The sequence below is a fragment of the Lepisosteus oculatus genome, chromosome 7, assembly GCF_040954835.1.
Source record: "Lepisosteus oculatus isolate fLepOcu1 chromosome 7, fLepOcu1.hap2, whole genome shotgun sequence".
Classification (NCBI taxonomy): Eukaryota; Metazoa; Chordata; class Actinopteri; order Semionotiformes; family Lepisosteidae; genus Lepisosteus; species Lepisosteus oculatus.
Window position 1 is genome coordinate 41545706 of NC_090702.1, and position 18813 is coordinate 41564518.

The 18813-nt window shown below is 40.9% G+C and overlaps 1 protein-coding gene and 1 long non-coding RNA gene across 2 annotated transcripts; one reads left to right on the forward strand and one right to left on the reverse strand.

Annotated features, from left to right (window-relative positions):
* Nucleotides 1-6071: 6071 nt before the first annotated feature.
* Nucleotides 6072-7401, reverse strand: LOC107078019 (uncharacterized). The gene is made up of 3 exons (XR_001478995.2): nucleotides 7320-7401; nucleotides 6654-6715; nucleotides 6072-6279 (listed from the first exon to the last, which is right to left on the reverse strand). It is a non-coding gene; the product is annotated as an uncharacterized lncRNA (long non-coding RNA).
* On the forward strand, nucleotides 7286-17958 carry phyh (phytanoyl-CoA 2-hydroxylase). The gene is made up of 9 exons (XM_069192518.1): nucleotides 7286-7503; nucleotides 8539-8594; nucleotides 8902-9016; nucleotides 10071-10235; nucleotides 11235-11316; nucleotides 11683-11864; nucleotides 12589-12738; nucleotides 14259-14393; nucleotides 17305-17958. The coding sequence occupies exons 1-9, from the start codon at nucleotides 7438-7440 to the stop codon at nucleotides 17356-17358; spliced, it is 1005 nt and encodes a 334-aa protein (XP_069048619.1). The 5' UTR covers nucleotides 7286-7437; the 3' UTR covers nucleotides 17359-17958.
* The last annotated feature ends 855 nt before the right edge of the window (nucleotides 17959-18813 follow it).

Here is an 18813-nt window from a genome sequence, read left to right on the forward strand (position 1 = left end):
CACAGCACAAAGCAATGGCTGTTGAACAGCGACCCCTGGTGTGCAGAGCCTTCCACGAAGGTACGCGTCGATCAGCACACGTGTACGTCCTGTATTGCGCCCAAGCCACGTCTTGCTAAAGAAAAAAAAACCCCGTCTTGCTCAAGTACAAGTGCGTAAGAACGAAAGTGATATCTTGTGTGAGAAGATTTATTTTCCTATTCCTCTTTGGGCTTCAGTTTGAAGGCGGATCTGTGCATCTTTGAGTTGTATGCGTAAGGTTGCAAATAGATACATTTGCAAATATATACAAACATTTCTTCTTCCTTTTCTTCTGATTATTATTATTATTATTATTAATAATAATGATCATTAATAATTGCTTACACTTATATAACGCTTTCCTGGACACAACAATCATAGTGCTTTACAGGTAATGGGGACCCCCCTCCACCACCACCAATGTGCAGCCCCACCTGGATGATGCGATGGCAGCCGTAGTGCACCAGTACACCCGCCACACATCAGCTATCAGTGGGGAGGAGAGCAGAGTAATGAAGCCAATTATTATTAGTAGTAGTAATAGTTGTAGTGGTGGTGGTGAAATTGGTATTGGCAATATGCACAAAGATATTATCAGAACTATGTATACATTACTTCAGATAAAGAATAAAGATTTCCAAACTTTATCAAGTGGCCAGCTCAGATGTATTTGTTTTTAACCTTCAAAGAGAGAAAGCCATTTGATTGGTGCATACTGAATGAAACCTCAGGGCTTATGGAACATGCACTTTGCAGAAAAGCACTGTAGGACATCACCACTTTGCAATGAAACAGATGTGGCAGAGGATTGAAGGAATGACCGTGCATGTTGAAGCAAGAAATGTTCATTAGCTTTCAGCCGAAAGTTAGCTTTCACTGCCCCTTACTTCAAAGGAAAACAAGTAAATTAAACTTGCCATTTTATGTAAAGTCACAAAACAAACTCCACATGCCTCCATGTGCTTAAAAGTTTCTGGTCAGGTTGAGGGAGCGCAAAATAAATACCTTCTCACTACTTATTTATGGACACTCTGCATGGGTCCTGCTTAACATTTCCAGTTAATTTAGGTCATACGGACTTCTTTTCAATAGGGTTTTTTTTTTTACAAAGCACCGTACAGTGTTTTGTGTGGATTCTGATTTTTCTGACGCAGTTACTGCCCTTGGCGGAGTCCTGAGTGGTTCAGCACAGGATCATTAATCACCGTTCTCGGCTGCACTTTAAGGTTCACAAGCTAGAGAGACAGGCTTTATTTTGTTTTGAGTCATCACTCGTCTCCTCTTTCGGTGCCTCAATTAGCTTGTCCATGTTGGCTTGCAAATGATTCCATTAATCCCCATAATTTCTCCCAAACTAAACTTTTCAAACTGTGTTTCTGTATGAAAACATGTATAGATATTTAATATGAGTTCATATTTTGTACACTTTCTTCAGCAGCACGTATCAGTTCATGATAAATTTATTGTAAACACATTGCAAAGGTTCTAAATGAGAAGAGGCCGCTTGGCCCATCTGGCCTGTTTGATAATTTATTGCTTATTGATCCAAAGATCTCATCAAGCCATATGCATGAGGTTACCGATGTATCGACTTCAACTAGATGGCTGTCCAGACTCCTGTAATCCTTTGGGCAAAGACAGGCCTCCTGTTCTTGGTTTTAGAATTATTTTAGAAAGTATTTTCATGTTGTTTCACCTTGCATCTTTCTAGTTCCTGTTTTGCTGTTCTGATGAAGCCCTTTGTGAGTTTTAATACTAGTATCAGGTCCCCTTGCAGTCTGCTCTGTTCAGGACTAGAAGGATTCAGTCCTTTCAGCCTGTCGGTATAGCGCAGTCTTTTAATTCCTGCTATGCCTCTGATTGCTGTTCTTGGGACTGAGTCAAGGGCAGCAATAATATTTTGTTACACGTGGACAAACATTTTACACCACATCCTAAACGAGGCCCAACTACTTCATTGTACACTTTTAACATAACACTTAACACTTTTGACTATAAAGCATAAAATATTGTTTGCTCTCTATTGCTTCTCCACATTATCTGGGAGATGTAAATGATTAGTCAAAATAAACACCAAACTCTTTTTCACAAGCAGCCTCTTCTTGGTCATTGTTGCATATTTTGTATTTATAGTTAATAATTTTCTCGATGATAACCTGCTACAGTTTGCTAATGACCTAAAACTTGGATGAAACTTTCTATCAGGTTTTAAGGGTAAATAAAAAACCAGTGTCTTCTGAAAGTATTCAGCTTCTTCCTATGGTATCCTATTTTGTGAAATTACTTTATGATGCCTAAAGTTTATGCAGATAGTTTATGCAGACTTTTCACTTAATACTTTAGGCAAAACATGAATGCTCAAACTAAAGACTTCTAAGGCCAAGATAGTTAAATGTAAGCAAATACTGAAAAGAAAAACTAAAATATGGTGGGTCTATAAGTATTAAGACCTGTGAGCCCAATATCTGGTGGAAGTACTTACAACATATTGCAGCAATTACAGGCACCATTACATCAAGTCTTTTTGGGTAAGTCTCTACCAACCTACCAACCAGCTTGGTGCAATTGTTGCCCATTCGTCTTGAGAGATGTTTGAGCAAATCTGCCAAGTATCTTGGGTATCACTTAAGGACTACAGCATTCAAATCTTTACACAGATTCTCAAAGGGATTCAAGTCAGGATTTTGACTGGGCCACTCGACATTATTTCCCAATGCTTAAGCCTCTCCAGTGTATATTTGCTCTTGTGCTTTACATCGTTGTATTTGTGAAAGGTCATGTTTAGTCCCAGTTTTAAGGCTCCAGCAGACTGAAACAGGTTTCCCTCTAGTCTGTACCTTGCTCCAACACTCTTTTTTTCCTTCTTGCTCATCTCCACAGCATAATGTTCCGACCACCTTGCTTGGCCATAGGGATGGTATTGACTGAGCAAATGCACTGTGCTGGGTTTACTTTGAAAGTTAAGCTTGGTATTTAGTCCAAGAAGTTCTCATTTTGTCTCTTCTGACCAGAGAACCTTCATGCAGATTTTGAGCTGGTTTGTTTATGGCTTGTATTATGCTTTCAATACAACGTCTTCCTTCTTGCCACCCTACCATACAGGCCAATTTTGTGAATTGTTTTGAATATTTTTCATCTATTTTCTTTACATCAGCCATTGAACTCTGTAGCTTAAGGAGTTGATGTTGGACTCACAGTGGCGTCCCTCACCAATTTACTACGTCTCAAACTCCTCAGTTTGAAGGGCCTGATCTAAGCAGTGTCTGGGTCATATGAAGCATTTCTTAATTCTTAATTATTGTGTAGATTAAATAGCACAGAGATATTCAGAGAGCTGAATATTTGTGTACCTTTCTCTTGATTTAATTACATTTTTCCCTGACGTGTTTTGAAAGATCTTTAGTCTTCAAGGCTAAGGCTGAGCCTTTGCTTGAAATTCACTGCCTGATCAAGAAACTTCCCCAGAGACCCGTGTGTTTATCATGAAACCACGAGAGCCACCATTTTTGCACACAGCCAGAGGCCTCTTAACTTCTGCTGTGACTTATTTAATTAATTGTATGCACCAAAATTAATTAAGGATTCCCAAAGCAAAGGTTTTTTATACCCTTTACAAATATACAAATATTAATACAGTAGCTACTCCAAAGTGTCATGACATATCATAAGGTTTTAAACCAACAAAATGTGAAAATTGTACAAGGGTCTGCATATTTGTGTAAGCTACTGTAAATATGATATAAAATCTGTAACTAATAAGGATCACTGACACAGCTTTGTTATCATTATTGAAGTGGATAGAAGATGTGGGGGTACTAACAGCAATTGATATACTGTATATATTTGAATTGTGCTATTGTTTTGTGCTCTTTAGGAAGCTTTTCATAATACTGTCATGACATGCACTGGTGGAAAGAGTAGAGGGTACTGGCACCATAATTTCATTTTCCCCTTTTTTTAAAAGCTAAAATACTTATGTAAACAAGTCATGTAAACAATATGCTAAAGACAACTGTCAGGACACCATTGTCAGCTGGTTCCTAAATATCTATCGTTCACATCATTTCAGCTAATATTTTATTGAGAGAAATATAAAGAGTAAGGACTGCATCATACTGTAGCAGCTGGTAAGTGTTACTTACTGTACTTTAACAATACAGAGAAACATTACATAGCGTTTTGTGATCCATGTCTGATTTTATCACAGTCCTCTCGAGGGAAGCCTGACCTGTGTGTAGGACTGAAGTAAGAACTTTGACAACCTGTGATTTAAATAGGCCATTACAGTCAGACAAGTGAAGACTTTTAACTCTAACAGCAGACAGATCTCAAGAGGGCTGAGCCTGCAGACAGTCGTGCCACAAACGTGTGATTTGCCAGACCTGGACCTTGACAGGTGACACAAACTGTATGTGAACAAAAGGAGAGGAGCATTTACAGAAGCCTGTATCTCAAAGGCAAGGGTACTTTTTCTGCTTTTGACTGTATAGAGAATTACTGTTCATTTGGAGAGAATGATATTTCACATGTGCACTGGAAGCCCTAAGGTAAACAGAATGGATCATTCATGCTGTGAACAGGAGCTTAGGGACTGAATGTTGTCAATCAATGGCAATTGCAAGGATGTCAATTATGCATGCCCACATGTGGGTTGCAATTAGAGAGCAGCTCATCAGGGCATTTGGACCTATCTGTGAGGTCACTAAAGGAGACGGCATGCAGGACTTTCTTTACTATCAGAAGGATGCTCTACAATATCAGTGGCCCCACAGATATCCAGCTACGAATATTTGAAAGTTTAATCCAAACCACTGTTTTACATGGGAGAATAGTAAGGGGTCCAATCTAAGACCAGGATTGTAGTGGTGGCTCTGTGGCTAAGGATCTGTGCCTATGACTGCAAGGTTGCTGGTTCAAATCCTGCAGCTGGCAGAGGAATCCTACTCTGTTGGGCCCCTGAGCAAGGCCCTTAACCCTAACTGCTCCAAGGGTGCTGTACAATGGCTTACCCTGTGCTCTGACCCCAAGCTTCTCTCCCTGTCTGTGTCTCCATGGAGAAAAGCTGGGGTATGTGAAAAGATGAATTCCTAATGCAATAAATTGTATAGGGCTAATAAAGAAATATTATTATTATTATTATTATTATTACAGCATGCCACCCACCATGAAGGGAGGTGATATGGACCCAAGAGCAAGGGCATCACAGTCCAGGGGGGGTATTTACATTAGGGAAGGAAACAGGACAGAAAGTCAAGGACAGGGCAGGGCTGGTCGGCCTGTGCCTGGAGCCGGACAGGACAGGGCGCACGCTGTTGTCGTCCACCAGGGGGCACACCAGGGACTGGGCTGAATGGGGCACAAGCTCCCAGGGGGTCTCGTCCAATCAGCGGGGCTGTCAGGGCAGACTGGACAGGCGCGGCAGGGACCAGGCCGGGCAGTGTGCCCACTGAGGTCCAGGTGCAGTGCACTGTCCCAGGGACAAGCCAGGACAAGGGGGCAGGCAGGCCGAAGCACAGTCCTGATGCCGGGCAGGAGCGCAGACTGGGCTGGAGGGTCAGCTCCCAGAGCCGGCCTGGATGGACGGTGAACCAGATGCTGAACTGGGCCTGGGTGGAACAAGAGCACACTGTCAGAACAGGTCGCAGAGGGCACTCCCAGGACCGGGCTGAGCAGGGTGTGAGCTGTCAGGGAGGTGTTCTCCTGCGGCCGGGCAGAACAAACACACACAGTCAGAGCGGGTCACAGAGGGTGTGCTCTGGACCAGGCTGAGCAGTGCGCCCCTCGAGGCCCGGTTCCGGCGCAACGCCCCGGCCACAGTGCCACCCCCAGCAGGCTGGACCTGCTCTGGAGGGCACAGCAACAGACAGGGTCCCCAGGTGGATTCCGGGTATGTCAGGGAGCAGGACAAAGGGGCGGGGCTGGAACAACAGCTACAGCACACCCCGCCACCACAGCAGGGCCGACGTAACAAGGATTACACAAAAAGGGGCGAACATCCCATAGAAGAGTTATGTAAGAACAGTTTTCACGTGCAACGAAAAACACAAAAAATAGGCCAGAATTAGGCAGACACTCATGGCTAATTAATGTAAAGAAGACAGTCACAGCGATAAAATATTGGGTACACCTAGAAGGGAGTGTCCACAAGTTCTGCCATCACAGGGCCCAGTAAAGAGCGGAACTCAGAGAAAAAATGCCTCAGCCATCTGGTCCTGAAGATCACGAGACACACCGACACCGGCCAGCCTCAGGACAGAACTGCCAAAACAATTCAGGCACGTTACAGCACAAACAATCAACCTTACCCACTGGAACACACATACTGTACAAACACAACACAGACTGCAAGGATGCCAAGACCTAAAAAAGGGAAAATATCTCATCAGGGAGAGAAAGGACAAGGTGAAACAGACACAGACCAAGCACAGGCTCAATGGCCACAAACATTGGCCAACATGGGCAGGTCTGGAGGATTAGGCTACTTGGCTGATGTTAGGAAGAAGTGGAGACAGAGAATGTACTTTCTGTTACATTGTAAATCATAGTTGAGGATTAAGCAACTATTCTTAAAACAATGAATCAAATCCCAGAATTCCTGTACCTGCCAGAATCACAACAAGAAGCAATCTTACTTGGGGAGAGGGGAGGGAACGTCACAGTACTGACAGCTCTGCATGTGATCTCCTGGCACAGCCTGGGGAACAGAGAAAGAGAAGTTCAAACAGTACAATTTATGTTACTGGATTGTTGTACATGTTTGTAAATGTCCTGCTGATTCCTGTTGATCTGGCAATACTGTAACACAGCAGCCATGGCATAATTCAATAAAACCTTTTGAATTTTATAAATTAGTAACTTAAGATGTGTAGTTTCTGATCTCATCCACAGCTGGCACATATGGCATTGTGTTCGTTTAGCAACTACATTACCTACTTACTGTATATTATACAGTACTTGTATAATTTACTAGTACTTTGAACGGGGTGGTTGTATGCACAGATTTCATAAACATACATTAAAAGACAGTCATTGAATTTTATATTTGACGAGCCATGTTTCTAATTTAAACTTAATTTCTGCTCTAGATCGGTATAAAATACAATAAAGCGCCATTAGTAAACTAAATTATATGTCAATACTAAGTAGTATTTTTTAATTAAAAAATAAACAGCCCGTGTTGTTTTGATTGTGTATTTTTTAATTCACTCTAAAATTTTGTATATTAAAGCGGCTGTACTGGTTTAGTCACATGGTGTTACAGGCAACTTGGCAACAACTTGTTTTTCCGTAATGTCTACCTTAGACTTTGATCAGATGAGCACAAACTTAATGCTTTCAAACTGAAATCTGTAGGCGGAAACGGAGGGAGGAATTTTGCTGTGATTTATAACGGATATTTCGTTGTGTTATACAGAAATGTCTCGAGCCGCCGATCGACTCAAGAGAGTTATTCATCATTTGGATCGCCCGAGGCCCCAGCTTGTATCCTTTTCTTATGGCATTTGAGTAATACGAAAAAGAAACGAGCGAGACACACACCCCGTAATGTGTCGAGTCATTGTGGACACTGAGATATAAGCGAGCTCCAGGCATGGCACCACGGTGCCCAAAACAGGCCGCCTTGTCTTTCCAGTTTGCAGAAAACGCATTATATGTTAAGGCGATTTAAATGATTCTAACCATTATCGGTATTATTTCTGTTCTAACATTTTCTGCAGCGTAATCACGTAAAAATACGTAATTGGTTTATTGCAAATTTCCCAAAGCGAATAGACCCGTAATTTGTATTCGAGTAGTTTTTTTTGGCAGATGACATGTTTAAAGCTAGGTGATTTGTAATATTATTGTTAAATAGTGCTTTATAACCACCTTATCTACAATTATTTGTGTAGTAACTGGAAACCTGTTACTGTCAATTGTTAAGTTTTTGAATAATTATTTACTCTTGCGACACTGTTTTTTATAGGGATTAATATACAGTAGGGAGAACAAAGAAGTACAGGAGGATTATTTTAAAAGTTCATTGCACTGTACCTTGCTAGGAAAAGAGTACTGAAAATAGATGGGTACAATACAGTCAAGTACCAATAGTGTGTTTTAGATCTATAAGTTGCAATACAGTACAAGTTAAAACGTGTTTGTGAAAACACTGACCAAAGTTGTTATATTGCAAAGCCTTACTTTTTGTTGCTAGTAGTGATATTATTTGAATACAAGAAACGCAAACATACTGTAAGTACCCCTTTAATTAAAAAAAATGGAAACGGAAATACCAAAATAATGTATACCTAGTAAATACCTAGGAAAATGTGTTTTTACTAATAACCCAGACTTAGATGTCTTTTATTTACATATTTAGTATTACTAATGTATTTAGTAATAACTAGAATTGTATGTCTTTTAGTCACATAAAAGCACATATATTAAAAGGTAGTTAGAGTGTACAGTATGTAGTCTAGGTGTTTGCACAGTTATAAAAATTCAGTTTATTCCATTAATCTTAACATTAAGACAAAGACAGTTTTTGACACGTCTGCACAATCGGTGTCATGTCACCATCCTTCAGCATTCCGGTAAGTTATGTAATCACCAGAGGTACTGTAAGAAGCGTATGGTTTTTAATACATTGCAAACATCAGGGGTGTCCAGTCCTGCTCCTGGAGGTCTAGGGTATCTGTAAGTGTCAAATCCCTTCAAAACAGCAGCACCTGAAGCTTCTGGGTGAAACTGCTAGGTTGGCCATTTACCTCAGTAGCCAGCTGGTTTAGCTCTCTAAGAACATAAAAACACACAGGCACAGGAACCAGACTGAACTCCCCTGTTGTTGTACACTATGAGGATAACACCAGTGAAGTAACAGACATCTGTTCCCTGTTGCAGCTATACCCTGGACACGGACGTTCTGTCTCCTGAGCAGAGATTGTTTTATGAGTCAAACGGATATCTGCTCATTAAGAATCTGGTGTCTGATGAGGACATTGACAAGTTCAGGCAAGTTGAAACGACAGGCTGTGATTAATATTTGGAAATGTATGGCGCTATTTTTTTATATTTAACCTTTATACTGTACCAAGTTCAATAGTAGCAGTCTCCTGGCCCTTTTATTCGATATGTTTGTCACTTTCTCTTTCTCAGTTATTATTGAGGAATATAAGGAAACAGGGGCAGGAAAGTGGCACCGGTTAGTATGTCTGCCTCGTAGTGCTGGGGTCATGAGTTCAATTACTGGACTGGGGTGCGACTTGTGTGAAGTGTGTTTGTTCTGTCCGTGTTCACTGGGCTTCTCCAGTTTTCTCCCATATTGGGACATATTGGCAGGTTAATTGCTATCTGGGAAACCTCTGCCTGCCTGCCTGCCTGCCTGCCTGCCTGTCGTATTCTACCTTGTGCCTGTTGCTTGCCGGGATAGGCTCCTTCTCCCTTGTAAATCTTCATTGGGATAAGCAGTTGTGGATTGATACGACAAACTCAACCGGCTTTGCTAGTAAAATCAATGGGAGTGCCTCTTCTCAACACAGTAAGCTTTGCCATGCTCATCATGCTGGTCCAACATCTGCTAATACGTTATTTCTCTGCACACCACCGGAATTTGTAATTCCCAACAACTTGCTGAACACAGGGATTTCAAGGACATTCAATAAAGATGATAGCAAAAACAAGAGAGAGTCAAAGCCATGACATCTCCCAGATAAAGTACTGGTCCTTTCAAAAATTAATAGCAATTCTAGTATTTTTATCCTTTTTGTCTTTATTTTTATCACACATGTTTAAAACCTAGCCTTTTACATTTTTTACTTTAATAATGGGTGCAGGAGTTGTAGTATTTTTCCAAGCTCCCTTATAGTCTTAAATATACAACTACTACGTTATTTTATTACTTTTTTTTTCCAAATTACTTAAAGAAAACCAGAATGAGATACAGAACACGTCTTTGTAATCAGTCTAGCTAATGAAGCAATTCTCCTCCGGTATTTTCCCCTGTGACAAACTTCTAGATTGCAAAGGGGACAGGTCCGACACAGCTTCTTGTTCTGTTGTCTTCCAGAGAGGAGTTTGAGAAGATCTGCAGGAGGGAGGTTGAAGTACCTGGGCTGTTGGTGATGAGGGACATTGCCATTGCTAAATCCGAGTTTGTTCCTGACCAGAAAGCAGTGTCCAAACTACAGGACTTCCAGGACGACCCAGAACTCTTCAGATTCTGTACTCTTCCCCAGGTTAGTATGTGCGGCAGAGGTGGATGTGCACACATTGTGTTGTAATTATCGTGATCTTTACAATCAAGTGTACGGAAACTAGTTACTGATCTGAGCTCAGTCATCATGTTTCTGTTTGCAAGGAACAATTTTGAAACTACAGGAGTTTAACGCTGTGTTTATCGAATTTGTTTGTAACCTGCATCTTGATTGTACAACTTGTACAGTGTTTCCTGGATAAATTCCACAGTTCCCCCTTAATTAAGTGATGAAGTACTTTCTTACCTCTCCACGTGATGTGCTGTGGATGGCGAATAAAGGTTGCAGTATGTTAGTCAGGTGGGTGCTGCATTTCAGTGATTCATAAGTAAAACTTTGGGAAAAGTGTTATACAAGTACAAGCAACTGTTATTATTATAAAGTTGGGTTAGCAAAGCAAATATGGATAAAAACACACATAAACATAGAATGATTTGTAAAAATATTTGTAAAATTTTAAGTAGGAACAAAGCCTCACTTATAGAGCTGTAGCCTGCACTGTCTGACAGTGGGAATATGATAAGAAACAGCTTTGTTGGGCTTACTGTATATCTGCAAAGGCAAAGCCTAATTTCCAGAGAACTGAGAGCATAAATGATGTTTTACAGATTATTTTACAAGCAGTGTTGAAGATTAAAAATGGTGGTATTTTTATTTAAGATTTAATTTAATTAACTCCTAAGTGTACAGCCTTTGACGCAAGCAAAGGTCCCTCAGGGAACATACTAATACTGTTTTCACTCTGAACTGAGTCAAAGACGTCAAGTCCATTTTTAGTAAAAAATCTAGACAAACGTTCCTTTCCTTCAGACTCTGTTTTGTGCAATTTAGGCTAATCCCTTGCATTTCTCTTTTTAACTAATCCGTTGTGATGGACACACAGAGGTGTTTCAGGCCAAATAAACGACTTGCTGGATTTGTTGCTAATGTCGTATTCTGGACCCTAGGCAACACGTTAATCATATTCAATTCCATTTGCAGATCGTGAAGTATGTGGAGTGCTTTACAGGTCCAAACATCATGGCTATGCATACTATGCTGATCAATAAACCCCCTGACACAGGTGATGTCTGATGCTTGTTCATTCATGACATAAAGCTAACAATTGCTTACGTACTGTTATTTCCCAATGCCACAATCGTCGCTGTGAATAATTAAGTTTCATACTTTATTATCATAACAACTAATTGCATGGAATTTGGTTCAGTGAACTCATACAATTAAAGCCACACAATACAGATATACTACATAAAGCAGCATCTATTATCAGCTGGATTTGTATTTGATGTCTTTAATTATATGAAGTACATTCACAAGCCTTCCTAAACACACACCAGAAATAAAATAAGTAACAGTAAAACAAAGCGGTTTACCCCACAGCAGACGCTGGGTGGCGCAATTTTAATGGCAGGTTGTCCGCTCGTTTCAGGCAAGAAGACCTCCCGACACCCCATGCACCAGGACCTGCACTACTTCCCCTTCCGGCCCTCTGACCGCATCGTGTGTGCCTGGACGGCCATGGAGAGGGTGGACCGCAGCAACGGCTGCCTCGTGGTGCTGCCAGGGACTCACAGGGGGACCCTGAAACAGCACGACTACCCGGCATGGGAGGTGCGCTTCGCTGCTCGGCACTGGCCCCCCGCACAACATGTGTTTCACCCTTCCAGCCCTTCGAGCTGGCCCTCAGGGGTCTGTTGGGATCCAAGCGAGAGGGGCTGCGGTCACTTGGTTTCTCCCTGGCCTGTAGCCTTCTGGGCAAGAAGAAAAGAAACAATGTTTCGGCTGTGGAGCCTTTTCTCCCTTTTAGGTCTCCCGAAGAGGGCTCCACAGCCGAAACGTTGTTTCTTTTCTTCTCGTTTCAACATGGAGTGAACCTTTACTTGTGGGATGAAGTTGCCTCACTGCACCCTGCCCAGAAGGCTAAAGGCCAGGGAGAAACCTTTACTTGTTCCTTTGCAGCCTGTGCTCGCCGACGCAGGTACCCACCTGAACTACGTCAACTTCTTACTCTCTTTCAGCTGTGTAAATACCAGTGGCCAGCTACATAAAGTGTTTTTTAAGTTTAAGGGTGTTTTGCTCAAAGCACCTTATTAAACTGGAGGCTGTACGCTTGTTAAGGAAAGGAATGCAATATGTAATACTCACTGTGTTTAAATTCTCAAAGAGCACCCAGCGTCAGAGCTACTGTGCCCTTCTCTGTGTGTCTTTGTGTCCTCAGCAAAGCCTGGTAACCTAAGAAATGAGCTGTCCTTTCCCCGCTCACTTCATTTAGCTTTTAGCCCTCTTGAATGGGTTGTCATTTCATGTCCATTTTTGTCTCTCCCTCGTTACTCAGGGTGGCGTGAATAAGATGTACCATGGTGTTCAGGATTATAGCCCCGAGCATCCTAGAACGCATCTTGTAATGGAGAAAGGGGACACGGTGTTCTTCCACCCACTTTTAATCCATGGATCAGGGATGAACCGCACCCAGGGATTCAGGAAGGTAAGACCCACCGATGCGGTAATTTCAGCAACATTACTGCCTTATAGCACTGCCTTTTGTAGACCAAGGTAAATAAAAGCTGAAAACCAGTATGAAAAGTTATTCTAAATATTGGAGTAGTGCCAAGAATGTGGTTGACTTTTTCCATATGTCTAAAGTATTTGCTATAATAGGGCCCATTCAACAAGAGACAGTCCTGCCTTTAGGGGCAAAAAATCCTAATGATTTTAGGAGATCCTAAAGCCTAATCAGTTTAGTCGGTGCCTTCTCAGCTGGGTGCCTGGCAACCAGAATCTAACCGAGTCCCGATTAATATTTAAAATGAGATCAAATCAGTCCAGCAACCTTGGGGATGCTGGCCAGGCCATGTCTTAAACCCCTGTTTGCTGACCCTGTTCAATAAAAGTAGTCGTAATAGTTCATTTATTGTAAGTATTTTGGTGGGAGTAAAATAAGGCTGGCAGAGAGTAAAGATTAATCTCAAGTCATGCTGACACAAGAACAGAAGAAAGCTTAAACACCACAGGAGGCCCTTTGGCCTGTCTAGCCTGCCTGTTACTGTATTTACAGTAGATAACTGCTCTGAGGACCTCATCATGCTGTTTCTTGAAAGACGCCTGGGACTCGCCTTCAGCCAACCATATGGCAGGATAGCCTTTTCCACATTCCCATTATCTATTGTCTAAAGAAGTGCCTCCTGCTCTTAGGTTGAACTGCATTTCCATGTAATTTTCACTGTCTAAGGCCATCAGATCAATTCTTTGAATTTCTGAACTTTCTGAATATTGGTGGTTATCCGTATGGATAAGGAGAAATTGTTCTTTTACAAATGGGATTGAATAGCAAAATGGGGAGAACAGGAGGAGGCGCTAGCTATATGTTGATTTGATTTCATTTGGTATAGTTTAGGAATGTTCAGTTACTGACTTCACCCTTCAGGTTAGCCGTACTTGATGTTGTTTGGTTGTATGGGGCTTTTGATTGTGATCACACTTTTGATCAAGGTATGGATTAAAAATAAAAAAGACAAAACAAGACAAGAACAAACAAAATGACGTTAAGAAGATAATATAGTATTTCCATAAAAGTCAGTCATGTAGTACAATGTAGTACAAACTGTCTGGTGTGTACTGTCGATGTTCACAAGACACAGTAGTGTTCCATATGGTCCCATCTGTATGTTGCTTCATTGCGCTCAGTTTTAGGAATACTGTTATTTGAATTGATCAAACAACCCTATAAGACTAATAATAAGTCTACAGTATAAGGTCTAACTCTATTAGCCTAATCCATATCAGTTGCCTATTGTTTCAGCCATTTTACATAAGAGAAGGAGCTATTTTTCCCATGGCTGTGTTTTTCCATGTAGTGTCTTAGGTAGACTGACCTGTAATTTATATGTATGTAATTAATTTCAGGTTCTGTATTCAAAGTAGCGAATAAAACTTAACACTCAGCAGATACCTGAATTTTGTTTCTAACACATCAACTCAGCACTGTATTTTGTTCTATATTTTCAGGCCATATCCTGTCATTATGCAAGTGCTGACTGTTACTATATTGATGTGAAGGGAACAACCCAGGAAAACATCGAAGAGGAAGTAAAGGGCATTGCTTTACGAAAGCATGGCCTAGGTGATGATATTACACTCAAGGTAAGAGCATTCACATCTATACTGAACACAAAACTGAGAGAATACTCTTACTGAGCACAAGAGAACTGATTCTACAGGAATACGTTTGGTTCACTTTTTTGATACCATTTGCTTTTCCATTATAACACAGAGTAGCAAATCATAATTTACCACAGATCACTGTACCAGATTCGTAGTACCACATATAACAACATATAACATTTATAAGACATCACAAAACATATTGCACACAAGTGAATTGTAAAGGTCAGAAATTGTGTTTATCCTTGCCATTTGCATTGCCAGCTTTAATGGATAGTGGAATAAAGGAATGTTTGAATCTGTTTGACTTACATTTGGGAACCCTAAAACGTTTGCCAGAAGGAAGATGTTGGTTTTCAGAATTTAGGATGTGGGAAGGATCCGATATATTTTTTTCTGCCTGTTTCATTATGGCTTTTTCAAAGATTGTCCGCAGGGAGGGGTGCTTTTTCACACCCATGACCTTCAAAGCTGTTTGGACGAGACGGGTAATTTGCCATCTTAATTGAACTGATAAATTACCAAACCACACTGTTATTCCATATCTGATAATGCTCTCGATTACAGTATGGTAAAAGAGTAACATTATTTCCTGTATAACCCCAAACACTCTTAGTCTTCGCAAGAAATATAACCGCTGCTGAACTTTGAACACTCTCAACAGGAGTAGTCAAGCACAGGTTACTGTTGTTGTCTATGTGTACTCCTAAGTACTTATATGAATCAACCTGAGTGATAGGTTCGTTGTGGATTAATTCATGTGAGTGATCACCAACTGCTCTGGGATCAAAAACTATTTCTTTTGTTTTATTAACAATCATAAGTAGGCTCTTGATGTCGCACCATTGCACAAACCTTTGGATTTCTGACATGTACACAGATGAACTGCTTCCTCTATTCATTAAGCCAAGCACAGCTGTATCATCCGAGAATTTGAAAATGACGTTGATTTGACTAGTGCTCGTACAATTATTTGTATAAAGTGTGAACAGAACTGGAGAGCTCACACAGCCCTGAGGGGCACCTGTGCTAATGGATTGTGACTCCAAAAGAGTTTTATTAACCCTGACATACGGTTTGTTTAAAATGAGTGATACCATCTTATAATGTTATGGTTAAAAGGCATTGGGGTCCTCTAGGTGTTTAAGAATCAGATGCATAATGCTGTTAATTGCATAATCGGTGCCCTGCCGGTGTTTGTATGCACACTGATATGGATTCAGTACAGTGCTCACTTCTGAGCACAGCTTGGATACCATAATTCTCTTCAAACATTTCATAACAGATGTCAGTGCTAGCGGTCTGCAGTCATTATTATCTGAGGGACAGGGCTTTTTGGGTACTGGAACAATTATTGCTTTTTTCCACCGCGCTGGAACAGGGTGAGAGTCAACAGACTTCTGAAAGATGGGGCACCATGCTGGTGTTAATTCCTCAGCACAATTTTTTAAAAGAGAGGCAGAGATGCCATCAGGACCTGTTGCCTTTTTCGCACATATGTGCTTGAAAGATTGTGTGGTTGTCTGCGGACTTATTACAAGCCTACCAGTACTACTGTCAGCTGTGATAGTATCTAATATACTGTCACATGCACCAGAGAAGTCCTGTGGCTCAAACCTCAGATAAAAGTCATTCAGCTTGTTTGCTTTAGCCAGCTCATCCATTCGATGGAAGTTCTTCTTTGAAGAATTCATGTTTGTGAGTGTTTTCATTGTTTGCCACAGCCCCCTGGAGTTCATTGTTTCAAAGTCCCTCTCCATTGTCTTCTTCTTGTTCAAGTTCATGTTTATTTGTCAATCCAGGCATATAAAAGTATACAGAGGAGTGAGACGTCGTTCTCCAGGTCTATGGTGCGAATACAGACAAGACACTGACAAGACAATGCTATAGACAATGTAGACGTAGACATTTCTGACAGGGTACATAAAGTGCAATGTGCATAGTGCAATTTACAAGATTGTGCAAAGAATACTTTAGATAGTATGCCTGACATTAGGCAAAAAAGGACTAAGTTGGAGGAGCTTGTTGAGGAGCCTGACAGCCTGTGGAAAAAAGCTGTTACGGAGTCTGGTGGAGCTGGCCCGTATACTGCGATACCTTTTACCAGATGGTAGGAGGGCAAAGAGGTAGCAGGACGGGTGGGAGGAATCGTCCACAATACCGGAGGCTTTGTGTGTGCAGCGTTTGTGGTAGATGTCCTGAATGGACAGAAGGGGGGCTCCAATGATGTTTCCTGCTGTATTGACAATTCGTTGCAGTCTGAGACCTTACAATTCCCAAACCAAAGAGTGATACAGTTTGTCAAGATGCTCTCGACGGTACCTCTATAGAATGTGGATAGTATGGGGGGGGGTTTGCCCTTCTCTGTCGTCGCGTGGAGAAGTGGAGAAGCTGTTGTGCTTTTTTAGCTAGGGAGGTGGTGTTGATGGTCCACGTGAGGTCACCTGTGATATACACACCAAGAAACATAGTACTTCTAGCTGTCTCCACTAGGGAGCCATTGATGTGCAGTGGGGAGTGATCAGCGTAGGCCCTCCTGAAGTCCATTATCATCTCTTTTGTCTTATCGACATTCAGAGACAGATTGTTGTTTAAGCACCAGTCCGCTAGTTGCTCCACCTCCTCTCTGTATGGTGCCTCATCATTATTACTAATGAGGCCCACCACTGTCGTGGTGATTCTTTGCATCACAGGTACTGTACCAGATCTGTAGTACCACAGATACTGTACCAGATCAGTAGTACCACAGATCACAGTACCAGATTTTTAGAACCACAGGTAATGTACCAGATGTGTAGTACCACAGATCAATGTGCCAGATACTGTACATAGATTTGAGCTTGTTAGTATAGAGGAGAGTTTGCATGTGACTCTGTCTCTTGTCTTTCAGGACACATGGGCTTTCAGAGGGCGCCTTGTAAAGGGGGAGAGGACCTCACTGTGATCACGCTTGCCAGACCAGGCCTTGAATATTGAACAAATCATTTGTACGTTCTGCATTTATAAAAAATCTTCTCTATTATTCATTTTACAAATTTCTAATAATTTATAACTCTGCCTTGTCATTTAAATTCTAGTCATTTGTAATATCCTTAATAACTCAAAGCATTACTGTATATCAAAGTGCCAGGAATGCAGTTACATGCAGAAAAATGTATGCATGTATTAGTAGATTCATGAAACTTTATAGTAGAAATGTGAACCATTTTTTAATAGTATTGTTGCGAAAAATCTTGCCTCAAGATTTAGCAACTACCTCTTTTCATTCTAGGGTTATAATTTGTAGAAACAAACTAATATTTCAAATTAAATAATACAGTACTATTGGGAGAGGGTAAATGTTAAGAGGGAAAAGTAGGTAAAAATACAAAAGAGCAGGTTATAAAGAAATGTTTTAACGTAATTCTGCTAGAATTCATAAACTGATCTAAAAGTTAAAGAGGATTGTTGGAAGGCACTAAAATTACTGTAGATAGCAAGAATGCACTTTAAACAATGTGTGTATTGTTTGTATTTTAAAATCATAAACAGATTGTTCAAAGAGCTTTTGAGTGTTCTCGTGACTGGGCTTTTTTTTTTTAATTGTACGTCAACAGAATTTGATTTAGTTTAGTGAATGGCATGGTGTAGTACTTAGGATTGCCACCTCGCAGTGCTGGGGCCCTGGGTTCATTTCCAGACCTGAGCTCTGTCTGTGTGGAGTTTGTATGTTCTCCCCATGCATGTTCCTCCCACAGTCCAAAGACAGACTGGAAGGTGAATGACTTCTGGAAATTTGTCCATGGTGTGTTTGTGTCTTTGTGTGCCCAGTGATGGACTAATAATCATGAAATTATTTTGCTTATCTTATTGTTCTTTATAGCAGTTCAGAAATCAACGCAGTTTTGTCCAGCAATCTCCAGGCACAATTGTCGTTTTACAGAAAACTGTCTGTTTTCTGCCTCTCTGAGATTAATTAGCCCCCAGTGAACTCTGTCTGGTAGATCTCATGAATATGCAAATACGAAAGTACCGTGAAATTAACTGTCATAATCACAACAATGAGAAGAGTCTACAGCCGTATTCAAAATGTCCTCAATGAAGAACACAGATTCACAGCATCCCTCATTACTGAAAGGGTAGAGTAGTAATACTGACAACTTTTGAGACAAAGGATTTGTGTTTTTCATATGTTACCTTTAGTTGGGACCTTAAATTGGAAATTTACTGGAATGGAAGCATGCAATTTCTTATCATCTGCTCATAGATTGAAAATTCAGGAATATGTTAATGACTGTGTTTATAACCACATAGATCTCAATGACTCGGTTTTCCTTCTAAACATCCTTCTACAGTTAGAAAGCCGCCAAGGCAGAAAAGTCCCAAAGTACTAGCAGAAAGAAGTGAGGCTTTTCTATGA